Consider the following 27522-nt stretch of genomic DNA (forward strand, 5'->3'; position numbering starts at 1 on the left):
GATATTTCCATTCAAGTGCTGGTATTTATAGGCCAGGGAATTGGAGAGTAGATTGAACTAAGCTATTATTTTGTATGTGTGAAAAGGGGTGGCGGTGGAGTGGCACTGCGAGATAGTAAGTGGGGATTCCATAAATGGAACAAGTAATGATGAAGAGCCCATTTTAAAGGGTGAATGGTTTTGCTGTAAGTATACAATTTGTGGAATGCAATCCATCATAGATACTTGGACACTTGCAAACAATCGTATCTTTCTCCTCCATTAAGGCACTTGCCATCACCACCTGCAGTCACTTCATACAAATTAAAAATAAGCTCAAAACATCTTATTCACCTGTAAAAACCAATCGATGTTGCCTAAAGTAGTAACATTGTGATTATTACAGCAAGAACATGATGTAATATTTAATTAGGAAAGATAACTCGGCAAGTTGGGACGATATGGATTAACTGATGATGGCATGTCATTAGACATGGGGCATGGGTGGCATCCAACTAGAATGAAATTAGTGGTTGGATAGCTGCAGCCCAAGAATGTAGTCTCCGTATGTCAAATGTTTCTTCCTCATTATTATTTGCCTTGCAAGTGTCAAAAGGTCTGAGCAATATAAATCAAACCACCTTTGCGTTAGTAAAACCATTATGATTATAACAATTCTATGTGCTTTAGTTAGGTGATTATTGTGTTTAGCAAACAGTAGAAATAGTCATTATGAAAACTCCTATTAGGGTTAGCATGATAAAGCCTCACAAGTACTTTATGGTTTGTGTTACTAACATGTGACTTAGGAGACTAGTATATACAATAATGAATCGGTTTTGGTCACTGCCCAGTGGATACTTGGTGAAGATGTCCTCAATGGTGAGGACATATATTGTGTGAATGTGTATGCAAAATCCAGGTTTGTCAAATGTCTGCTCGATTTGGGTGAGGAAAAGGAGGGGCTTGTGAGGCTGACCGACAATTTTTTCAAAAATGACTATATCGATAATCTCAACCAAGCATAGTAGGGAATTAGAATTTGTCTAGTCAATACTTGAAGACTAATTTGGAAGGGACGCAATGGTGCCTTGACTTCCATTTGTTTCCAATTTTCGGACCATGTCAATTGGTGCACACAAAGATTATGTGGGTCATGCACTTGGCTTCTTGAAATGACTCATTGGCGTTGAGTTAGATATTGAGCAGTTTGGATGGATGAGTTCAAAGTTATGATGGTCTTTGAATATGAAAATGATTCTTTAGATATTGAGTAGGGCTGGATGGATGAGTTCAAAGCTATGATGGTCTTTGAATATGAAAATGATTCTTGAGACAATAATGAGTCATGAGGGGAGGTGTTCTTTCTATCAATAAGGAAGATATTAAAGATAAAGGCGACATCATTCCTTGAAATCACTCAAGCATTTTTGATTCTTAATCTTTATTATTTTATTTCCTACTATAAATAAATATTAACAACTTTTGATTTTTTTCTATGAAAAAATAAATAAATATCTATATACTTATTAAAATTCACCTCATACATGAAATATATATATTTTTAAAAATAATTTTCTTTTGTAATTTCTTTTTACGTAGAATCTTGAATTAAGAACATGGAAAGCTTTAACTAAAATCGCAAATCATTTAATTTATCACAATATCTCATTTAAAGAGAGAAACTAAGTACAACATATTGCATTTCCTTTTAACTAGAAAAATGATTTAATCTCTTATAGGATTTTTTTGGTTGTATATAGTAACCAATGATGAGATATGTGAGTAAGAATTCATTCAAGCCTCTTTTTATATAAAAAACAAAAAAAATTGGGCAAGGTCATTGAAACTTAATATTAGATGCGAGTAAGAATCCATTCAAGCCTTATCATGTCTAACTTTAACCACGTACTCAATTGCAATAGAGTGTGACTACAATTGAAATCTCCATTGCACCTATAATTTCATTGATTTTGGTTATATGATGACACTAACTAATGAACCAGCCTTGTGCACTCACCAACTAGGGCCCAAAAAAATGCATGACACACTTAGGTAAAATAAGAACTATATATGGGACCTTGCTCACCATGTCCTCAAAAGGCAACTAACTTTGCTACTTAACACTCCATTTGACCATTTTAGAAGAATCAACTATGGTGCATCCAATCTTCTTCAATTGCATCCAATTTCATGTTGAAATTCATATAATAGCTCTCAAGCATTTGAATAGTTGTAGCTTTCTAGAGGCCAACGAGATAGAGTAGCAACCAAAGGAAAATTTGATAGCTCCCACCCATATTTTGATATTGGTTGACTCATATATGTGTGCATCTTCACCAAGTTCTTTGGTTGTTGGTTGATTCTTCTAAGCACAAAGTGCCAAACAATGTACTAGATATTTTGTGATGAATGTCTAAAATCATCCCGCCCAGAATACTAGAAAATATGGTTGATTCTTAAGTAGCTTGCATCTAAATAAGGGTAATCAAAAAGTTTCACAAATGTGGGACATGTTGTAGAATTTGAAACAATCTCTAGAGTTTTAGAAGTCGACTCTTCATTTTAATGTGATTTAGAAGGGCTAAAGAAGGTTTTCCTTTAAGCAGAAGCTATACTAAGGAGCAATCTATAGACACAAATATCTTACAACACTTTAAAACCTCCCTTGAAGATTTTTACAACATTTTAAACTTCTCAATTAAAGGATATATTTCCTCCCTATAAGTAAATATCATATGCCACAAACCCTTCTAATAGAACAAATTATGCAAAGTAACAAGAACATAAAGTGTAATCTCACATCCTAACTATGGGCAACACTTCAAGATCCAATAAAAGGACACATATCCCAGTTTTCACAATTGCAAATGGTGCAATTCATATTCAATTTTAGAGGAGAACATAAGAGTGAGAAGGTTAAGTGATTTGCAACTCTTTAGGATAAGTGAAAGAGAAAGAGACCAACATTAGTTAATAGGACCTGATACAAAGATTGCTAGCACAAAATACATTGATAATTGCACAATTGAGTACTTTGTTGAGAATGATTATGCTAGGGTTACAAAGCATGCGACATGTTAATTATAAATATTACAAAATGCATCTTGTGTTGAACATAAGTATTTTTGTAGAAAGATAAGTAATGGGCTCTTTTAGCTAAAATGATTTTTTTCTACTAAAAACCAGTCCCTTTCTTTTGTAGCTAGACTTTAGCTTTTACATATCATTCCTTTGTTTTCTACATGTAGACAACATGATCATGTAATCATAAGAATGATTATAATCATCTCTTGTGCACTTGTGGAATGGATGCTAGCTTTTCTTTTAACTAATTTACCATCATGAGAAGGTAACTTAATAGTTCATGTGGCAACAAATGCTTTTTTTTCCACTTGGCAATGTTTTTGTAAGGTGAGCTTAAATTTTGTGGGTGGAGACCTAGAAAAATGGTCATGTGGTAAATCTCATGAATCTTGTCATGTGGACACATGTCAATGTCATGGGGCCATTGAAGAGTGGAGATCTTGAAATTTCAAGAATGTGCACAACATTGATGGTGTCCACAAGCATAGGAGAAAAATGGGAAGACATGGCTTTGAGAAAATTGAAAGCCAATTGCCTTAAGGAACCTCTATAGATTTGGTGACTCATAGGGGATCTCTTTCTGCTGAAAAAAAATCACTCCAAAATCTTTGTTTTATAAACTATTGGACACACTTTCACTTCACCAACTTATAGTTGTTACCTCATGACAAGATTGTAGATGCCAAGGAGGTGATGCTCTTTACAAGTGACAAATATAAACACAACTTTGGATTAGTTGCAAATGACTACATTTTCCCCCTCAACCTCCTATATATATATATATATTTCTGCAACACCTACATCTTAGGTACTTTATTTTTATTTTCGCTTTTTTCTATCTTAAAGAAATTGGTCATGATGTAATGTCCTTGTGGCAAATTCATAGAACAACCTAATGATTCCTCAACTTGGAGAAAATATGGAATAAAAGACTACACATTGGGTGAATTTGCATTAAAAACCCTTACAAATTGTCAAGACAAATCTAAAGCATAAATAAATAATTGCAATCATTAATTAGTCCCATATGTTAAACTTTTCTCTTGACAAGACGAAGATCCAATATTATATCGGATACAATTTTACTATCAAGACTATATTCAAATTTTGTCTAATAGATATATTCCAAAATTTGTCATCCTTTACTTAAATATTAACCTCCAATTTATTCAATCTTTAAAACTCTTCAGTGTATTTATTTATTTGTTAATATTTTTTTAAGATAACTACTACCTCATAACTGACTTTTTAATGTATAATAAAACAAGCATTATATAAATGAATATAATTGGCTATACAAAAAAATTATCTCCATAATCCTTTCCAAAAGAGCTAAAGACAAAAGATATTCATTCTCAGCCAAGTAGGCATTTAAATCTTCTATATTAAGTTTAACCTTTAAAATTCTTTATTAAATTTAACATTAGTAAATATATCAGTCTAAATCAATAGTATTTATATTAATTCAATCAACCTAAATATCATCCAAAGAAAGATTAATTTTCTTTTGATTATTTATAATCTAATCTATTAGTACCTTTTACTAAGATTAATTTTCTTTTGATTATTTTTTTTTTTTAAAGAAATTTCAATAATAGTTATAAATAGTTCATTAATCTAATATTATATCGTGACATTTTGATAATATATGATGTTCTTGCTGTTATATTACCATTATTATGCTACTATTATATTACCACTATTATGCTACTATAACTGCTGCTACTTTACATTCCAAATTTCTTAATCGAATAAAAAACATCATCACTATTAACTGACTATCATAAATAACTATCACATATGACAAACCTTCTAAACTTACTTTTTAAGCTCTTTTTATATTCAATACAATTCGTATTATTGTTTGCACTGATAAAATGGCATCCTATCATTTTCTTTTGCAATAATTGAAAAAAAAACGTGATTGTATTTTTCCTTTAATTAGGCAGGCTAGGCTTCTCAATATGATCACGAAGACATTTTATACACATTCAGAGAATATCTTAGTGCATATTGCATAATCTTATCACTTTGGAGAGTAGATAAGAACTAAGTTGGAAAAGGGTTGGCGGTGGAGTGGCACAGCAAGATAGCAAGTGGGGATTCCTTAAATGGAACAAGTTATGATGAAAAACCCACTTCAAAAGATAAATGGTTTAGGTGTAAGAATATAACTTGAGGAACATAATCCAACATACTTACTGGAGCACTTGAAAAAAATTTGTAATATTTAATTGGGCCACTTCAGGGAACATCTATTGGGTTTTTCTCAGTTGAATTAGATGTTTTGTGCTTATTATTCATTTGTATGAAGTGACTGCTGGCGGTGGTGACAAATCACGCATCATGCTGGCATTCTCATTGTTGATTGGTCTTAATGGAGGACAAAGATTTCGATTGTGTGCGAGTGTCCAAGTATCTATGATGGATTACATTCCTCGAGTTATATTTATAAATGGGATCTCCATCATTGCTTGTTCCATTTAAAGAATCCCCACTTGCTATCTTGCAGTGCCACCCCTTTTCACACATACAAAATAATTACTTAGTTCAATCTACTCTCCAACTTCCTGGCCTATAAATACCGGCACTTGAATGGAAATACCAAAACATTCACTTCAATTCAGCAAGCTACAAGTTAAAGTCTAAATTGGTTTTCACAAGAGAATTGTTGCTTGATCAGAGTCATCACAATGGCTCTTCCAAGGTCTCTCTATCTTATGGTATTGGTGGGACTGATAGTGGCTGTGTATGGAGATGGAGAGTGTGGAAACACTCCTGTGGAGAAGGCAGCCTTGGGAATGGCGCCATGTGCTCAGGCAGCACAAGACCAGAATGCCCCTGTTTCAGAAAGATGCTGTGATTCTATCAAGAAGCTCAGCACCAAAAAGGAGTGCCTCTGTGCTGTCATGCTCTCTAAAGTTGCACAGCAGGCTGGAATAAAGCCTGAAATAGCCATCACCATCCCAAAACGCTGCAACTTTCAGAACAGGCCTGTTGGGTACAAATGCGGAGGTAATGTTTTTTCCATTCTCAATTTGTTTATTAATGTTGAGAAGAAGTAAGTTAACCTTGACTATCTAAATCGAATCTTAATGTGTAATGTTTAAACTGTTTTGATAATAACACGATGCTCTTTTTTTCTTTGCAGCCTACACTCTGCCTTGAACAATGATGTTTTGTAGTGAATAAATGGAGATAGAGAGGATGATCATAGACTGATCATATGCTCTCTGTTAACAGTCACTTAATGGGTACTACTTAGTGTAATGACTCTCCTATATATTACTGTGTGTAATGTTTCTCCTCTATATTACTGATAAATAAAGAAGCTTCAGATTGCTTTGGCCTTCAGAGCTCCATTGCATGTAATGTTAAATGTTTTACATTGAGTAAAACATAAAATGATTATGGAATGTCTTCTAAAAGCATTGTGTATAAAAATTAAAATTTGAGCTGGTTAATTCCTGTCCTAGAACTATAGCAACCAACTAAACTTAACTTTAATTGTATTCTAATAAGAAAATTATGTTAAATCAATTTTAGGTGTAAGATTTTTAACAAAATATAATTATAAAATTAGTTTTTTAAATTATGTTTGGTTCACACAAAATCATATTATAATGATAAAAAATTTAAAAATATTTATTTAGAATTGTAAAGTTTTATTCACATTTTTAAACCACAATAATATTATAATTAGTTTAAATAAAGTATTTTTATAAGAATTAATATTATTATTTAGTAAGAATTGACTATATAAAGTTGTTTGAAACATTATTTTATTTCAAATCCACTATTATCCTAATGGCCACTGGAACAATTTTATGTTGCATTTGAAGTCTTAAGTTTTGGTGGTTGTGGGCACACTTAGACTATTGTCTTTGCTTTCCATGCCTCCAGTATTTCTGCTATTGCCTTCATTTAGAAAAAGAATATTCAGGGTTAGTCGCTATCTAGTTTTATCTACAGCTTTACATCGGCACTGCTCTATATACTCCTTGAAAATCCCAGACTACTATTACATCGGCACTGCTTTTGTTTATTGAAGCAGCAGTCTTTTTTCATACTTAACAATGCTATTGATCAGTTGTTTTCGGTGTTTTCTCTTGATAAAATCTTGTTCTCGCATAGGATTATTTTGGATTGACTGTGACATTGATAGTTTTTATGTTTTTCCTAATAACACTTGGATAAATGCTTGACTATCCTTGTCTTCATTTCTGATAATCTATTGTAGTATTCCAATCTAGACCTATACCTACTAACCAATTATATCTTCTCTGTTGCAATCAATACTCTACTAATTATTAAAACCTTCTGCCTCTTTCTTTCAATAAGTTAATTCCTTCATTACAGTTTCATTAAACTTCAACTCCTAAGTTTTAAATCTCTTTTCTTTTATGGATTACTGACATTGCTTCCACAATGAGATCAATAGAAATTCTTAGGGTGATTTAGCTACCACAATTATGTAATTCCTTTCAAACAACTAAATTAAAAAAAAACATATTAAAATATTTAATGTTGTTTCTAATATTTTATTTTGTTAAATTTTAAATTTACTATTAGAAATGTAGAAAGTTTGCCTTCAATAACTATTGTAATTTTATTTTTAAGAAGTCACAAAGTACATAAAATTTGATATTTCATAGTATGGAGTCTTGCAAATATTGTTTGAGACGAGTCTTGCAAATATTGTTTGTTCTCAGTTAAAATTTCTTTTAGTCTATCCCAGTAAAAAATTGTCAATCACTCGAGATTATGAACAAATGACACTGTTAACAAAAATTAGTATAACTTCACAAATAGAATATCAACCATCCCATCATAAGACTATGTTAGGCGTAAATTTATGCGTACAATATCCTGCGGTCTTCAATTCCAGAGATATATTTGAAACATTATCAATGTTATGTGGAGAATTAGTTATACAATAATTTAGTCTCTCTCTTTGTTCCAGTGATTTCTTGATAGAATATGTGTGCTTGTCTGCCCATAGACATTGTCTGCGGAAGTTATTCAAAGCTCAGTAAAATTTGAGATCGGGTGCCTCACAACGGGGAATCTGGAATAGGAATCCAGATGGCATTGCTTACATCTTGAACAGCACTTATTGCATGTGCCCTTCCATTTTTCACTTAAGGAAATGTTGGTTGCTGTCACTTTTGCATTGAGAAGTTCTTAAGTAGAATTTAAATATGTTTAAAAAGGCTTGTGTTAAATATCAAACATTAAGGAAGAAATTAAATTTGAATAAATAAGTCAATTTTGATTGTTTAACACTTTTAACTTAAGAATCAAACTTTAGTGTGTGATGTTTAAGCCCGACATTCTTGACCAACAACTTTCCTGACTATCCATATTTGTAACTTCTATCAACTTTTTGTTTAATTTCTATATAATTTACTTGTCCTACAATATGTAATTAAGGGTACATAAAAATTGAAATAGATGCAAGATGTTTAATAAAATTAGAAAATTAGTTTTGTAAAATATGAGTGGCTTACACAAATCACTTTATAAGGGTGGATTCAGATTTTTTGGAAATATTAATTTGAAATTGTAGTTTTTTTTCATATTTTGAATTCAAAATAGTAATATTATCATTTAAATGAAGCATTTTCTATGAAAATTTCATAAAGATGGATTTGGATTATTTTCAAATGTTATGTGTTGATGTTTTGGTAGCTTCATAGGATAAACATGTGAGATATATATATATATATATATATATATATATATATATATATATATTTGGCATTCCTCATACAAATACAAGAGGACGCTGCCATTTGGAAAGTACATACCAAACATTATTAAAATGCAAATACATTTGCAGTGATCATTAGAACATTAACATGGTATAGAGTCAATTGCAAATGTAGCTAAATGCATGATAAATAGATTGAAGTTTAGAGACTTAGAAAATCATAACCAAACTTACAGTAAATAAAAATCAAGGTGGAGACTGTGTTAGAGTTGTTGAGTTCCTTAACGGCTCATGCAAGAGTGGTGATATCATTCAACAGAACTAAGGAGTCAATTCACAGGCAAGAAGTGTCAAATCATAGACTCAAGGAAGCTTATCAAGAGTTACATTGTGTGGAGTACTACCATGAATATTTTCCTTTTGAACTCAATCTGAAATAGTATACTATGATCTCTTGTGTGGACCTCTTTTTTGGTGATGACTTCTTACATTATTATCTTCTATATTCTTGTCCCTTTGGAGTGATATATTTATGGACATCATATAGCTATAGATTAGTTCATTAATATGACTTTGTGGTGAAAGGAATAGCTTGCACTCATCACCCTGGAAGAAACTATATTACTTGCAACACATCCAAGATCTCAAACTATTGGCTATCATATAAGGCTTTATCAGTATCATGAACTATCACTTATTGGACATATTGATTCTATGTAAAAATAATTACCAATTACTCCTATTAGAGATCCAATTGAAGATCCCATCTTTGTAACATCTCTACAAACTTGGGATATATTATTGTATGTTGTATAAGTCATATGTATCAAGAAATTTTGGAACAAGTTAACCATTGCAAGCGATTAATAAATTTAGTTTGTTACTCAAGATTGGTCTATGGGCATTGGGAGCTCTTTGGGAGTTGATTAGTTACATCTTGCTGAAGCATGCATATGTGAAGCTCTATTCTAAGATTCGGCCTCTTAATGTGTAAAGCTCTATTTTGAGATAGCTCACATGCTCTATATTGTCATTTTCTAGTTGTGCTCTTGGAGATAAGAGGGAGGCAATGGGAGATAGGGGATAAAAAATACAACCAAAGAAAATGGTTGTGCTCAAGAGAAGTTGTCAAAATAAAACCAATAGTGATTAGAAAGTAATCAATGATTCGAAATGGAAGCCCGATAAATTGGAAGACAACAATGTGATATAGACTCCACACCACTTGTTAATAAGGTAAGAACCAAAGGAAGCAATTTACCCAATAGAGGTATGTTTTATTGCTAATGTCTATATTATATGAAATATTATAAATAAAATATAAGTTGTGATAAATTATATATAAGATTGAATATATAAGGATAGGAAGGTTATATGAATAATATATATATGTTTAATGCCTACCTCTAGTTTTATTTTTATGTTGTATTGTGAAACTCTTTTAGTCCAGTTTTATGATTATGTTTTATGATTATTAGTACTTGGTTACCCGATTTGTTTGGATGTTATTTCATACTTAGTTGATATATTTGATGAGTTACTTGATCCTCAGTTATTTCATGTGTTCATGATTATTTCGATGATGATATCTATATGTTCATGTAGTGATTTCAGTTATTTAATGATGATAGATGGATGATTTATATGTACTTTCTATGGATACTTACCCCATACTTGCATGTGGATAGTGTACTTGTATGTTTTACTTTATATTTGATGCTTTTGATGTGGTTGAGGGAGGGAGTTGTAGTCACCTACTAGTTGGGATCTACATGATGCACTACTTCATGCCATTGCCTATTTAGTTTAGATTATATGTATATGTACATGCTCAAATTTTATGTAGATAGCAAGTACCCGACATCGACTTCTCCGAATTGCCAAGATTAGTGTGCCCTATCATAGTATCTCAATAGCAAAAGAGGGGAGATAATTCTTGAGTCCAAATCCTAAAGTTAAATTAATTGTCCTAGAAAGTAGGACAAGTATTTGAGTTATTTACCCTTCCAAATTTGTCAAGTGACGGGAATTCATGATTTTGACCCTTGAGTTTGATTTAGTACACTGTCCTTTATTTAATGGGTTTTCATTTTTAGTTTTGTAGATCTATTGTGATTTTCAATTATAATTAAATCAAATCAAATAATATTAAATGATTTAATTTAATTTTAAAAATGAAAAAAAATCAATATTTAATTATATTTAATTAATTGAGAAATTAATTAAATAGAAGAATTAAATTTAAAAAATTTAATTAAAGTTCTAAATTTGGCATAATTATATTTATTTAATTTAATAATAATTTATTTAAGAATTTCATTTTAATAATAAACTCTAAATATTATTATTAGTTTAATTAATAGAGATATTATTAAAAATGTCTTGTGATTTAATAAAAGAGAGAAAGGATAAATTTAATAAGTTTATTTTAATTAAAATGTAAAAAGTTTGCATATGAAATTAATATAAAATAAAATAATAAAGAAAAAAGTTTCACGTGATTGCAAAATTGAAACCCTAATTAGAGAAGACTCTTTATTAAGAGACCAGAGCTCATTTTGCCACACACAGGTTTTGAGGAGAACATTTTGAAAAAGTATTTTTCGCGGAAATGGGAAAATCTTGCAATCTCTGAGCATTCATCTGGTTAGCATCAGATCGAGGTAGGATTGTTGCTTAAATCTGTCATAGTAATTTCTCTTCATAATTCTCTCTATCTTCATGCTTATGTGACAACGTTGTTTAAGAAATGGATTTGTTTGTTTGAAACCCTCATTTGAATAATAACCATTCTTTGATGTTAAATTGTTTGTGTGAGAAATCTAGTTATTCATAAATTGGATCGATTTAGAAAATTATGAATTAGAATGGGGGTTTAGAAAGAAAAAAAAAAAAACTAGATTTGGTTTTTTTTTCCGACTATTTAGTCTGGGTTGTTATATTAGATCTATGGTGGATTTTGGTTTTAAAAATATATATATTATATAGAATTACCACAATAAATAAATTTACTATGATAATGTTATATATTAAAATAGTAATTTGCTTATACTAAAAAAAAGGATTTCTTGTGATTTTATAAACAGCAGCCGTGGTTGCCTAAGCAGCCAGAGCTACTGCAACAACATGGTCGACGAGCCATAAATGATTTATATGATTAGGTTAAATTATTATTATTTTATTATTAATTAATTTTTAATACAATTTTTTTAATTAATTAATTTAATTAATATGAAATGATATTAATAATATTAAATAATTAGTATTATATTATTGAATAGTAATTATTATTATTATTAATAAATTAATATTATTTTCTCAATGATTAATAGTTATTATTTTAATAATTAATATCAGTTATTTAATTTTAATAGTATTTATTAATCATACTTAATTTAAATAATTACAAGTTTTGGAAATTGATTATAGTTTTAATCCAATAAGATATATTTGATTTATTTATTTTGTAAATCTAATATTGATTTAATAAATGATCATTTATCTATAGAGGGAACTTGTAAATATCACTAAGTGGATTTTAGGGGTGTATTCTTAAATGAAGATATATGTCCCATAAAAGTTATCTTTTGACAAAATTTGAATATGTATATATTTGAAAAGTATAGTTAATTTTGGATACAAACTTGAGACTTGTGATTGATCAATACAACTTATGAAACCTTATCAACTGTAATACTTGAAAATGAAATTGAAAACTTGAAAACTGATTGTAAAAATTAAATTTTTATGTTTTTAAAAACCTAATGAATTATGAAAGTTACAACTATTATGTACTTTTTGTGATGTGTGTTTTACCTGGTGTTGTTTTTGGGTTTGACTTAGAACATTGACTAGTTGGGTTGTTTACTAAAGGCTTGGGGGTTACTTTCTATGATGATGTTATGTATATGATCTTTTGTACCCGACCATGGTGATGTATTCACATGTTTCTATGATGAGTTTTGATAAGTGTTTGTTAGTGTTTTTCAGTTGCTTGTATATAGATGAGGTGATTATTGTAGCTTTCTTGATGTAACCTTTGAGTTTTCAATTATCTTTTGGTGCTTTCCAATTGCTTGTATGAGACTGAGGTGATTATTGTGATTGGTCTTTAGGTGCTTTCTAGTTGCTTGTAAAGGACTGGGGTGAATACTATGTTTTATCTATAGGTGTTTTCCAGTTGCTTGTAAAGGACTAAGGTGAAAATTGTTATTTTATGAGTTGTACTTTTTATGAGCTTAAGGTAGGTAATCTATGTGTACATTGGGAAGTGACTTGTAATGGAGGTCAAAGCCCTAAAGAGGCTGCCTAGGTAACCCATTGTAAGTTGTCTTAATCAGTGATAACATTTCATTAAATGAGAGTACAATAAATTAATAAGGTATGGGTCCCATGGAGGGGCTCTGACTCTATATTTAAGGAGCTAGAGGTCCTAAAGCTTAATTTTGAATCTTTTACTATTAACTAGGAGCCCCTACTTTCCAATTGAGTGGATAAAAATGGGGTGGGGCTGGAAATAGCCCCACCAGCTTAAGGAAGAATTATGCCATTTGGCAAGAACCTACCCTTCATTTTTCCTCCAAAGTGAAATAATCCCATAAAAAAAATTTAAAAGAACTATTTATATTATCATAAATTTAAAAATTTAAGCTGATTTCATTTTCAAATTCATGAGACCACCCACTTCCTTGAATTTAGGAGCTAATTTTTTTAAGCAGATTTAGATCTAAAATTCATGGGACCGTTCCCTTTTAAATTTTTTTTAAAAAGCTTAGTGGCATCCACTCTATTTTTAAGCAAGTGGGTGCCCGTGGGACCCCAACCTAAAAGTCAATATTTTTTCTCATCTATGCCTTGAGTGCTAGTACAAGATAGGATGGAAGTAGAGAGGATTCTTGGTTGCGACCTTGCTTCGTTAGTATACCTTGTCTGTAGGAAAGGATACTGATGTTGCATAGAGACACTAGGGGGACAAAGTCTAGGAAGGCTGCCAGAGTAACCTTAGAGTTGGCTCATGCAATGACACTTGCCCACTTGCATAGTAGATTTCCTATGTGTCATTATTTCTTCTGGGTTTAGATGTTACTTGTGTCTTGGCGCCTTTGAGATAGATTTCTATCATGTTTTTATTGACCTAGATGTTGGCTATGACTTTTTTGGCATTGTTATCCATTTGGGACTTAAGACTATCTCCTTAACGTGGTGGGAGTGGGCCATTTAGGTTCCATGAGGTTGGGTGGTAGTGTTTCTTATACCTTTGAGGTCCGATAGTTAGATGTCATTGCTGAATGTACTTGTGTAGTTATTCCTTTCATTATGATCTTGTGTTTATGATGGATGGTTATATTCTATTATAGTGTACTTGATTATGAGAGATCTTATGAGATGATGTATTTATTTACGATGTATATTCTTTGAGATTTTCATACCATGTGACTTTTACATTGGATGATTATGCATTCTAATTATGCCAAGTGACATCTTATGTAATTGTATATTATTTGATTGGATTTTTTCTCATGGTTATTCCATGATGTGGATTTTGGTTATGTGTTAGATTTAATATTAATAAACTTATACATGTGATTCAACATCATGGAATCCTTAAGAGATGTAATCTATTTTGGATGATTGTATGTATGTGAGTTATTACTTATGCTATGTTATCTATTGATGTTATTATCTTTATTATAAGAAGAATGTTTTCCAAATTTAGTGAAACTTTAGGTTAATTTCTTTTGGGTTCCCTGGCAGGGCGTTACAATATACATGTGAGAATGTATAAAACATTGTTATACAAATAATGTCTATTAAAAAATGGTTGATTTTTTTTTAGATCAATCTATAAGATTAATATCTTTTGATTTAATAATTTGATATTATTAAATGTAAAATTACTAATTAATATGGAGATAAGTATTTTCCTTAAGTACTACATTTATCTACTATAGTCCCTCTCTTATTTTATTTTTATTTCAATACATACTATGAGAGCTATTTGCCTTGATCTTTTCTCCCAAGATTTCTATTACAAGAAGAGGGAGATTGAGGTTCAGAGAGAGTATGACATTTCATTAGAGGGAACTTGGCATTTCATTAGAGGTAACCTTGAAAGAGAGGGAGGAGATAGAGGATATGATTTGGTCTACCTTTGGTGATCTTAGTCATATTGATGCAAAGAGAGTAAATTGTGTTGAGATGAATTCTCTAGTGATCAATAAATTGTAGTACTCAAGAGAACTGTGATTCATGAATATACCTCATGACTATGTGATTTTAATATGCCTACCCTCTCTGTGCATCATTAGGAAGTGACAACTTCCAAATGATATCACTTGTATTTGCAAAATTTATTGAAAGGTGACGATCTTACAATCACTTAATTTTCTATTATGGTGGGCATCTTATGATGTCTATGCAGATCATGATAGATTATACTATGCATAGTGGGTGCTTATATGTCACACATTATGAGAGTGTGTGTGCACATAACTTATAAACATTTTTTTGAGTACATGGTGAATTTTATGCAAATTAACATTGAAGAGGCCATTATATAGAGTATGTGGTGAATATCATATAGATTGTGTAACGCCCCGCCAAGGGATCCAAAAGAATTAACCTAAAGTTTCACTAAGTTTGCTAAACATTTTTTTTTTTTTTAAAGTAAGAAAGTATAACATACACATCAAACACATAGTAGCGGAAGCAATAACATGTAATCATCGACAAACATACATTGTAAGTTACATTTCTTAAAGATCCCAAGACGTTGAGTCACGTTTAAAATTTAATTAATTCTAATTCTAACAACTATCACATACATATGAAAGAATAATCAGAAAGTCCCATGTCCATAATATACATTTGTTCCGAATGCCTCTCGGCAAATTAATTCAGAATGCTCAATCATCCACTGTACAAGTCACAGGGTATGAAAGGCTTAAAAGAATATACATATGTAAAGATCAAGATACAACATCCTCAAATCCATGATACAAAGTATAGTAAAAATATATGAAACTATTCATCATACATGATACATCCATACATCCATAATGATAAAACATCTATCATAAAATCCAACCATCCATCATAATAATCCAAGAACATAGTGAAGGTAAATGCCAATCACGAAAACTCCAGCCACAGTGACCACAGAACGGATCTCAATGGTAAGAGTAAAAGTACTACCACCCGACCACATGGAACCTAAATGGTCTACTCCCACCACGCTGAGGAGATAGTCTCAAGTCCCAAATAGGATAACAAAACCTAATATCATAAATACTCTCTAAGTCCAGGAAATCCTATAAGTATGCTAACTCAAGGGTTCCTAAAAAGATCGACATCTAAATCCCAGAGGTACCACGAGACACGTAGGAAACCTAATATGCAAGCGGGAAAGTGTCATCGCAAAATTCATGTAGAAGTTACCCGAGCAATCCCTTAGGAATCTCGGGTCCCTACTGATCCTACGGCCACTAGTATCCTTTCATACTAACGAGGCCTACTATGGAATGCAAGGTCATAACCAAGCGTTCTCTCTACCTCATCCTAGTCTGTACTAGCACTCAAGGCATGGGAGAGAACATACAATTATCTTGTTAGGTTCATTTTCTCTCATTTAGTGTAAATGTTTTCACTTATTAAAAATGACTTACAATGGGTTTCTCAAGGCAGCCTCTTAGGGCTCCGACCCCCATTGCAAGCCACTTCTCGACTCTACACATAGATAACCTACCCTAGGCTCATGAAATCATAAATCAAAGAATCATAATAAAACCACCTCAGTCCTATACAAGCAACTGAAAAACATCATAAAAGATAAGCCACAAAATTACATCAGTTCTTCATGAGCAACAGATAATATCAATTAGTAATCATATGATCACGACAGTTCTCTATCAGCAACTGAAGGCATCAATGATAAGTCACAAAATCCAATGGTTCTCCAATGAGCAACCAGAAAGTATCCCAATAGTAAATTACAATACTGACCGAAGACTCCAAAATGGTCAAGTCAAAACATGACATCATCAAGAACATAATAAACACTTCAGTCCTTTCAAGCGACCGAAAAGCAATCCAAGTATAACTGATCGAGACTCAAAAATGGTTATCAAATATAATTGATTGAGACTCAAAAATGGTTAAGTCAAGTATCTCAAATACGTACATCTCAGCTTCACAAAAGGAAACTGAAAAGCAATAACAAATAGTAAACACAATCATGTCATAGAGCACTTCATCACATTACCATGGTCGGGTTAAGAAAGATCGAGACCAAATCATCATGACATCACATTCACAACCTTGAGCCTCTGGTAACAACCTAAACTGGTCAACGCTAAACCAACCCCATAACACTCAAAGCACAAATAAAACATCAAGTCTCAGAGATTGGATTTGAAAGTATATTATTGAGTTAAGGTAAGGTTTATGTTTCAGTTTCCAGTGCTTATATTCAAGTAAAAAGTTTTATAGTTCAATTTGATTGATAATATACTATTGAGTTAATGTGAGGTTTCCATTTTCAGTTGAACGTATGTTTTAAACAGATAGAATCCATAGTTCACCTTTACAAATTATCTCGTTCCTAACTCCAAATGAAACACCTAATTACCCCTAGTTGATTTTAAGTCAAAGTCCTAAAACAATCTAAGGGTAATATTTAAATTAATAATAATACTTGTTGATCTTTGATTATAATGATCTACACTTTCATTAAAAACAGTATTATTATATTAAACTTGCTTAAACAAATTTTTGATTTAATTAATCTTAATTTAAATCAAACTTTAAATAAAATTAATTAATGATACATAAAGGACCATATTACATTTATTAATAATTTATTTATTTATAAAATTATTAATAAATATTAATATAATTTCAATATAATTTAAAATTTAATAAAGTTTAAATTAAATAATAATTATATTAATTAAAACAATTTTAAAACGTTTTTTTTTTTAAAATGATTAATAAAAAGTAAATCGTTATTATTTTCTTTTAATAAAAAAATGGCGTGTTTAAAGGCCCGCCGGCCTGACATACCCTGCGGCCGCAGGTGTTACTGCTGCCGCAGGTAGCAATACCACCTGCCGCGGCAGCATGGATGTGGGGCGTGGGAAGTGGTGGCCCCGCCCCACTCCAATATATTTTATATATATATATATATATATATATATATATATATATATATATATATATATATATATTTATTTTTTTTTTTTTTTTTTTTTTTTTTTTTTTTTTTTTTTTGTTTTAAATTTTCATCATTATTTTAATATATATAAAACAAATTAAGTTTTATTTTAAATTAGTTTTGTTTAATTTTATTAAAACAATTTCCTCCAAAAGAAATATATATACATATATATATATATATATATATTTCAAATCTAGAATTTTCAATTTCAAATCAAACCCTTACCAAATTAAATCTTAATTTCTTAATTTAGAAAACAAGGGTTCTAATAGCTCTTCCAGTCTCCATGGATATAGAAATTATTGAAGAGCAATTAATAAATTCACAATATTGAAAAGTTAAAACTTTCATCACAGAGAATTCGGATTTACAAACCCCAAACACGAAGAAGACAGGAAAGGATAATTGCGTATTTAATGGATAATCAAAAAACACAAGACCCTACCTGATCCTGATGCTATTATGCAATCTCCAGGAACTGTATGAGAATTCGCTCCTCTCAATAACCTTCCTCTGGAAAACTTTCTTGGTATCAGCCTTCTGAAATTTGCTTCCAAAAATTGTCTCCCAAAAATTCTCGTCCAAATTCGTCTATCTCAAAAATGAACCCCCAAAGTTGTGATAAGCAATTTCTCCTCAAATCAGGGCACTAATTGTGCATTTACCTGAGAAGACTCTTTGCACAACTTAGTTAACTCCAAATTAACCTTTATTATCTTTTCTTTTATTTTGGCATTCAACTTTCATGCACATTAAGTTGATTTATTAAATAACTTTATTTAATATTCTACTTGACTTCTATTTTAAATTAATTTATTACTTTAATCTCATGTGCACTTTATGAAATTAAAATAACGTTATTAATTTTTATTATTTAATCTTTTAATTTAATTCTCATATTTAAACTCATGCTTAGATCATGCGATCTAGAATTCTTAATAATTTAATATCTTTCAACTTTTAATTTATTTTAGAACTTAATTGATAACATATTTAATTAATTTAAATAACAATAATATTTAGCATTTATTTAAAAATGAACTCCAAATATATTATTGTTAAATTAAATAAATATTATCCTGTTCTAAATTTATCTTTGAACTTTAATCTCCAAATTTAGTTCTTTTATTTAATTAATTTCTCAATTAATTAAATATTAAAGATATCATAATAATTCTCTATTAAATTAAATCATTAATTAATCTTTTTAATTAGACTTAATTACTAGAAAACACATCAAGGACTCATATAACAACATACGAAAACTCAACATAGAAAAGCATATACTAAATCAAAACAAAAAGTTTATAATCTTGAAGTTACATCATTTGATGCATTCAGAGGGTACTTAACTCAGATACTTGTCCTAATTATCAATTAGGACAATTGGCTAAAGGGTTTAGGAATTGGACTTAAGAGTTTATCTCCCCTCTCTTACCATTGAGACAATGTGATAGGGTATGCTCATCTTGACAATTCAGGGAAGTCGATACCCGGTACCTGCAACCTGAATAAAAATTCACACATGTACAAGCGCAATATTCTAAGCTAAACAGACAATGGCAGGAAGTGGTGCATCGTGTAGATCCCGACTAGCAGGTGACTACGACTCCCTTCCTTAACCACATCAGAAACACCATACATAAATAAAACAACACGCACACCATACACATGCAGTATGGGGTAAGTATCCATAAGAAGCACATGGAATAATAAACCATCTAACTAATCATCATCGATAACTGAAACCATTGAATAATCATCATACATGCATGAAATATAGAGTACCAAGTAATCTCATCATATAATAAACTGAGTGTAAAACAACATCTGATAATCTCTAAAATAATAATACTAATCATCAAACATAAATTGGCCTAAAAGAGTTTGGCAATGATATAAGAAATGTAGCTCGAAAATGTAGACTAGGGGCAGGCACTACAGATTGATGTTCTAGAGGCCATTGCACAAAGTCCTTGGTGAATATCATGTGACTTGATATTTTAGAGGTCATTACTCATAGTATACATGTGTTGAATATCATACAACTTGATGTCTTGGATGCTATTACTCACAATACTTGGTAAATATATTGCATCTCATTCTAGAGGCCATTACTCAAAGAGTATTTTGTGAATATCATATGTTGATATTCTAAAGACCAATACTCAAATTTGATATCAAAATGGTGAATATTATATTATTATATTCTATAGACTATTTATCAATATCAAGTATTGATATTCTAGAGACCATTACTTAGAGTTTTGGTGAATATCATAAGTTGATATTTTGAAGGCCAATAGTCTTGATATCATATGCGATATCAAAATGGTGGATATCTTCTAATCAAATATATCTTTAAAAAAATCATACCTAATATTACCAACATTTGGTGCAATATGTGTCATTTGTTTATCCTCCCTAACTAAGAGGGAGTGTTGATGTTTTGGTAGCTTTAGTAGGATAAAATAGTGAGATCAAAGAATATATATATATATATATATATATATATATATATATATATCCTTATAACATCAACATTAGATTAGTTTAAATGAAGTTAGTTATTATTATATATTAAGTTCCAATCACAATGAATTGTTGTGTTGTAGATTCTTGCAATCTATGAGAAAGAATATTATTTGGTAGGAAACTCTTCTTTAAACTATGGGTAATAAAACTATTTAAATTTTATTGAGAATATTCTTTTATTTCAATCACTATACTATACATTGAACATCAAGTCCCTCAAATTTTCAAATGATTTCATGAAAATTAGGTCTTATGCCATCATATATATTATAGGCAAGGCATTCTCTTCTCTTTATTAACCTATTAAAAAAAGATCATTTTCCTACATTTGGCCCTTCAATAAGAACTATTTTTGGAAGCATCTTAGAACACTATCAAATGAGAACTATGGTCGGACTGAACAAGTACCCTCGTAACTCATGTGTTTCAAAACATCAAAATCTAACTTGAATCAACATTGTCTCGAAGTGACTTTTCATGATTAGAAATTCCTTGGCAAATGTTTTAACAAAAGGTTTGGTTAGTTAATTTATTGTTGTCACCAAGAATAATGTGTTTTCCCTACCTTTTTACTTGAATTTATCTTAAACATTGATTTCATTGTGATAGGATATTTCTACTTCCATGATTTTGTGAAAACTTCATTTCTTCTTGCATGTAAAACCAAAAGTAGTTGCAATATTTGAGAACATTGTCTCATTGTGAAAACAAAAAATTGAACTTGAATATTACAAGTTGTGAGATTTAAAAGAAAATATGGTTTCCCAATGCATTTCATGATTGATGATACAATATGTCTCAAACAATAATTTTGTACTAATTAATTGTCAATCTCAACCAATGATATCAAACTCAAAATTTATTCTAATTAAAACAATAAATATCAAACTCCGCACTTTTCTTTCTACCTCAGCAAGATATCCAATAAACATTTAAGCTACAACCAACTAATTTGGAAAGTCAAACCACTCTTTCTTGTGACAAATGGATCACCTACACAAATAATACAATACAATATAATCCCACTATGGCCACAAGTCATAAAAGTCCAACCTCCTATTCACCAATAGGTAGCACATTTTCCTCCTTAATATAACTAGCAATCACACCTATGTGTGCAAAGGGTATGCCAAAGTCATGTGGAAGGTCAATTAGATGCATACATTAATGAAGTATCTGAGGTCATGCATAAATAGAAGATGATGTCATTTCCCAACAAAGGTTTGAGTAGACAAGTGATAGCTTCTAATTATAATTTAAAACACACATGCACACTTAACACCCCTCTCTCTCTACCTCCCTCTCCCCTTCATTCTCTACCTCCTCTCTCATTTTATTTCTTTCTCCCTTTCTCTATCTGTATTGATCTATATCTACTTAATCTATCATTGTATTTCTCTATCTATCCCCTCCCCATATTACTCTATATATCCTTATATCTCTATTGCTCTATCTCACCATATATATTGAGAGAGAGAGACTCTATATTTATCTCTCTCTTCTCTCCTTCTACCCCTCTTTATATCTCTATCTTCTATCTCCCTCTTTCTCTCTCACTCCTCCTCTAGTTCTAGATATATCTCCTTCTTGCACCCTCTTCCTGGACATCAAATCCCAGACTTTATTCTCATTTTATCTTGTTTTGGACATCTCTTGCACTTTTCTCCTTCACATGTGATCTCATAGAAAGCTATAATTGCAGGATTTACATTAAATGGATTTTATGGATTCTCCTTGCTTGTGTGACAATGACAATTTTGGAATAGAGTATGGGCATCCATGACAATATAAATGAAAGAGGAATTTTCAATATTGTATTAGTTGTAATCTGAAGTCAAGTTGAAGGTCAATTCAAAAAAATTGTGGAGCTTTTTTGTATACATTAATGAAGTACACGAGATCAAATAGTATGTTATTAAATAGAAGATGATGTTTTCTCAACAAAGGTCTCAATTAAGAAGTGATACCTTCAAATTGTAATTACACACACACACACACACTTCACCTATGTGTGTGTGTCTGTGTGTGCATGTGTGCGCGCTCATGCGTGCATGCATACATACATAGATAACTTCCTCAATAACTCTTCTTCTCTATATATTTCTCCCTCTCTCTTCCCTCTTCTTCATTCTCCCCCCTTTCTCCATCTCTATTTGTCTATATCTACTTACTATGTGATTTCATTTATCTATCTTTCCCTCTCCCCCTCTCACTTTATGTATCATTATATCTCCATCACTCTATCTCATGTGCTTCTTTATTCTTCTATATTTCTCTGTTTCTCCCACTTTATAAACATCTCTCTCTCTCTCTCTCTCTCTCTCTCTCTCTCTCTCTCTCTCTCTCTCGTCTTCTAACTCTAGATATGTCTCCCTTCTACGCCCTCTTCGTAGATATCTTGGTAGATATTGTAACACTATATGATGGTCATTTTATTGGTATGCATAATGATGTTTTATTAGTTCTAGACTAATCATTTGTCTTTGTCAAAATATTGATTAGTTATATTTGGCATCTATATATATATATATATTGTAGAAGATAATTTGGAGGAAAAAGTGTTCTATTAAATGTGTAATTTTATGCAACATACAAGGTTAATTAATAAATCACTTAGTAATTGATGTTGCTTGTGCAACAAACATTTTAGTAAAGAAGTGATTGCGTGAGACCAACAATGTATCCACTTACAAGAATCCAATGATTGACATAAAACCTCTAAACGAAAGTAATGGAACATAGTAGGATAATATAGTCTCAAATGATCTCTTAAAATAAGTTGATATCCATAGGCACAAATGGATATATATAAAAACATCGTGAATAACAAAAAAACATAAAACAATCGGAGTGCTTACAAACATTTTAATTGTTTAAATATAGAATAAAGCAATAAAAGCTTTTAAAACTTATAAGAACTCAATTTTATTTTTAACTTTGAAAATTAGCACTCAAAGATTTCCTAAAGTACTAAAAATCCTTAACTTTCACAATTTCCAGCATATAAGTAAATTTTGTTTTTCCGATACTTATAGGAAAGGTAGAATAACGCTTATGATATTTATATGTATTTATTGAAACTTAGGTAGATTTTATTTCAATGTGAAATCTTATCATTTAAACTCATTTTTGTTATATATGTCAACAAGGCTCATTCTTTTAGACAACTCAAATTTACAACATTGATATGCATGGGCTTGCTATAATTGAATGTGCTGACAAATGATTTCTTTAGCATGTAACATAGTCAATGGCTATATATTATACAATTAAGAATATTACATGTCCTCTTTTTTTAGGACATGGCTATCCTCCCTACAAATTGCACTATTAACTAAATTTCAAAAAAATTAAAACACAATAAATTTTTATGAAATTTTCAGCATTTGATCTTCATGATTTGTATATTTTCTGATAAAAACAACGGCAAAAAATTTAGAAAATTTTACTTTGTTTTGGTAAATCTAAAAAAGAATCATGTTTGACTTTTTTAAACTTTTGGTACATTTTGTGCGAAAATTAGAGAGCACCCTTTCCTTATACCTCCAACATATTTTCATCATTATTTTAAGTTTTCCATTTTCTTTCCATCTCTATGGTGACACACCCTTTTCCCTATGGCTCCTACACGTGTTTCCCAAGAATCATCTCATTCTCCCTCTTCCATTTCCCTTGTTTTTACTACCAAAACAAGTATGGACTCTGATTGTTTTCTGAGATTGCGCAAATGGGCTGAGGGAAATGGAGGATTTTGTTTGTGATGTTTGCCTCTATTCTTCAACGTCTCCTAGAATGCAAGCCACTTTCTTCCCTTCAATCCCAATTCCTACATAGGTATCTAACTGCTGTTAGGGTTTCTTCGAAATAATCACAATCAAAACCATTCTTATTCTTCCAATTTAGGCAAGACCTCCCCTTAGAACAACCCAAAGAACTTGGTAATCAGAGCCATATGCATCTTGTAGCGGCGCTATTGTGATAATCATCGCCATAAGTTCCCTTTGCCTATGCCACCGAAGACAATCATTGCCATAAGCAAACCTCACCAAAATCATCGACATTGATGCCCTAGATAGCGCTTTCTTGATAATCCCTTCACCTTGCCTCAAACCCCTAAAAAAATTGTCCCATCCGGTGATACCCCCAAAAAGTTGTTTCACTTTGTTTGAATGGGGAAGGGGGATGTCGATATATGAACAGTGGTCTACAATTCACGTGCACTATTTTGCTCCGAATGTACTTCCATAGCCGGATTCATCATGTTAAGTGCAAAATGTACAAGTTTGACTTGTGGAGTGCTAAAAGTACATGCTCTCGAATAGTTAAAAGATATGATAATGGCTGAACGCTTCAGATGGCCTCAATGACAGTCATTTTATCTACATGATTTTCAACCTTTGGATGCAAATATTAGCTCTGCACATTCAAATATGGAAACACGCTAGGCGTAATGAACGGTTTTCAACCTTTGGATGCAAATTTTAACTCTGCACATTCAAATATGGAAACACGCTAGGCGTAATGAACGGTTGACTATGAAAAATCAGCAACTAACCAGAAACAATCAATGACCTGTAAAATTTGCAAAATACTAAATAGAACCTCATTAATTGGGATACTGTCTGTAGGCCAAAAAAGGAAGGAGGCCTCAGCGTTTGTTTTGCTATCTTGTGCAGTTAAGCTCTTGCTGCCAAGCTCTATTGGCGTTGGTGTTCCAGTCAATCTCAACTTTGGGCCCATATTCTGTCACACAAGTATTTACTTGGCATGGAACCTTCAGATGTTTCCAAGTTTCATCTTGAGAGAAGAGGCTCTATTGTGTGGAATACTCTTAAGATTGGTGCTCACCTGGTGAAGAGAAGTCTATTTTGGATTTGTAACAAAGGCACTGAGGCTCTGTTTTTTGAGTGATTCTTGAAATTGGCATTCCCCTTTCTTGTCCTCTCATTCACACTTATAGTCTTTCTGTGATTTTTTCCTTTCTGCTAGATGGGATAAGGTGGCTCATAACCTAGGCCTTGTTGTTGGTTACAAATGGAAGAATTCTTCTAATTGGCCATCGGGTGGCTCTTTGGGGGACTGGTTGGAGCTTTCTCAGATCTTGGCTTCTAGGGAGTGCAGCTCTCTGCAGGAACCTAATGTTTTGGCTTGGGGAGGTGCTTCTTCTGGCAAGTATTTTGTTTCTTCAAGGTACCTTGCACTAACTAAGCAAACATTTGGTGAGGTGGAGGTCTCTTGGTGGAAGAAAGCTTAGAATAGCTTTTCTTGGCCTAAGAGTAACTTTTTCCTCTGTCCATTTTGGTTTATAATCATTGTCTTACTTGGGAGAATCTTTGCAAGAGAGACTTCTAGGCACCCTCCATCTGTGTCTTATGTCACAATAGTGAAGAGACTTTTTCCCACCTTTTTTTCCAGTGCCCCTTTGTCAAACAGATTTGGCAGTTCTAGTGGAGTGTGTGGGGATACACGTGCTGGCATGTTTCTTCCTTGTCTAAGTTTTGGAACCATCTAGGCCATCCCCCTTCCAAGACCTATTTTCTTTAGATTGCTTGGACTATTGGCCCTTCCCTTATTTTATGGCATATTTGGCTTGAGAGAAATAGGAGGATCTTTGATGATGTGCAACTGAGGATCATGCACCTGCGGGGGAAAATTGCTCATTCTCTTCATGAAAAACTCTGGGCTAAATGTGACTTTGGTGGAGGTTTGGACCCTGTAGATGTTGATATTTACTCATGCCTTTCCTTCCCCCTTCAGAGCGGTGCTCCCTCTCTCCCCCATAGATGCTCTAGGAATAGAGCTAGGTAGTGCTCTCAGTGTGTTAATCGTGAGGGGCATTGAACTCCTCCCCAAGCTGGAATTCTTAAAATCAACACTGATGGCTCTCCTCAGGAAAATCTTGGGCTGGGTGGCATTGGGGGAGTTGGGTGTGACAGCTCTAGTGATGTTCAGTTTCTGTGTTCTATCTACAACGGTTACCATACAAATAACCTCATAGAATCCCTTGCTATCTTGGTTGCAGTGGAACAATCTTGTCACCATGGCTGGAGAAGAATTACTTGTGAGATTGACTTGTAGGTGTTGTGAATTTATTAAATAGATGAAACCTTGTGGATGTGGATTGGCATTTGGCTCTGGTTATTCAACAGATCACTCAGTTATGCAATTCTCTAGATTTTGTGGCTTTTATGCATATCGCTCAAGAGTGGAATGATGTGGCTAATTGCTTGGCTAAATGGGCCTCTGAGCATGCACTGGATTGGAACATTGTTGATCTTAGGATGCTTCCCCCTAATTTATCTCATAAGCTAGCTCAACTTGTTGACCAAGATAAAGCTCTTTAGTGCTCTTTGTTTCCTTTGTTGTTATGTTCTCTTTGGCATTCAACAAAATTTTTACCCCTCTTTTAGTAAAAAAATAGATGCATCAGATTGATACAATGGTAGTCAAATTGCCTCTTTAGCATTGTCAGTCATTGGATTTTAAAAATAGCTCCTCACCTTCATATAGTGGGATGCACCTATCCTCCCTACAAATTATATAGTTGACCAATTTAAAAAATTGGAAACATCATGGAGCTTTCCAAAAATTTCAGCATTTGATCTTCATGATCTACATAGTTTGTAGTTGAAAACAACAAAAAAATTGGAAAAAAATCAATACATTTTCGTGAATCTTGAAAAAAAAAAAATTGACTTTGTTTTGTCTTTAGTGCATTTTGTTTAGAGATTAACCTATCCCCATATAGTGAATGCCTTTGGCGTAATGAAATTGAAAATCAACTTAGATACAAAAATGTGTTATACATGTGTGAAGCAAATAAAGTCATAATTCATTGATTCCTTAAGTTAATGTCATGTTAGGCATGTAGATAAATGTTGTGTTAATGATGCACACAAGAACTATCCATTACCAGTCAAAGCATTTATTAAAAAGTTTGATTTTTTAAAGCTTCCATATGTTGGTACCTAGTTTAGACTTTCAAATTAGTTTT

At 31.8% G+C, this 27522-nt stretch overlaps 1 protein-coding gene across 1 annotated transcript; it reads left to right on the forward strand.

The window, feature by feature from the left end:
• The first annotated feature begins 5672 nt into the window (after window positions 1-5672).
• On the forward strand, window positions 5673-6420 carry LOC149544638 (uncharacterized). The gene is made up of 2 exons (XM_089796420.1): window positions 5673-6081; window positions 6218-6420. The coding sequence occupies exons 1-2, from the start codon at window positions 5760-5762 to the stop codon at window positions 6232-6234; spliced, it is 339 nt and encodes a 112-aa protein (XP_089652546.1). The 5' UTR covers window positions 5673-5759; the 3' UTR covers window positions 6235-6420.
• The last annotated feature ends 21102 nt before the right edge of the window (window positions 6421-27522 follow it).

Source organism: Cupressus sempervirens, chromosome 8 (genome assembly GCF_028749045.1).
Source record: "Cupressus sempervirens isolate cs-2001-9-10 chromosome 8, ASM2874904v1, whole genome shotgun sequence".
Taxonomy (NCBI): domain Eukaryota; kingdom Viridiplantae; phylum Streptophyta; class Pinopsida; order Cupressales; family Cupressaceae; genus Cupressus; species Cupressus sempervirens.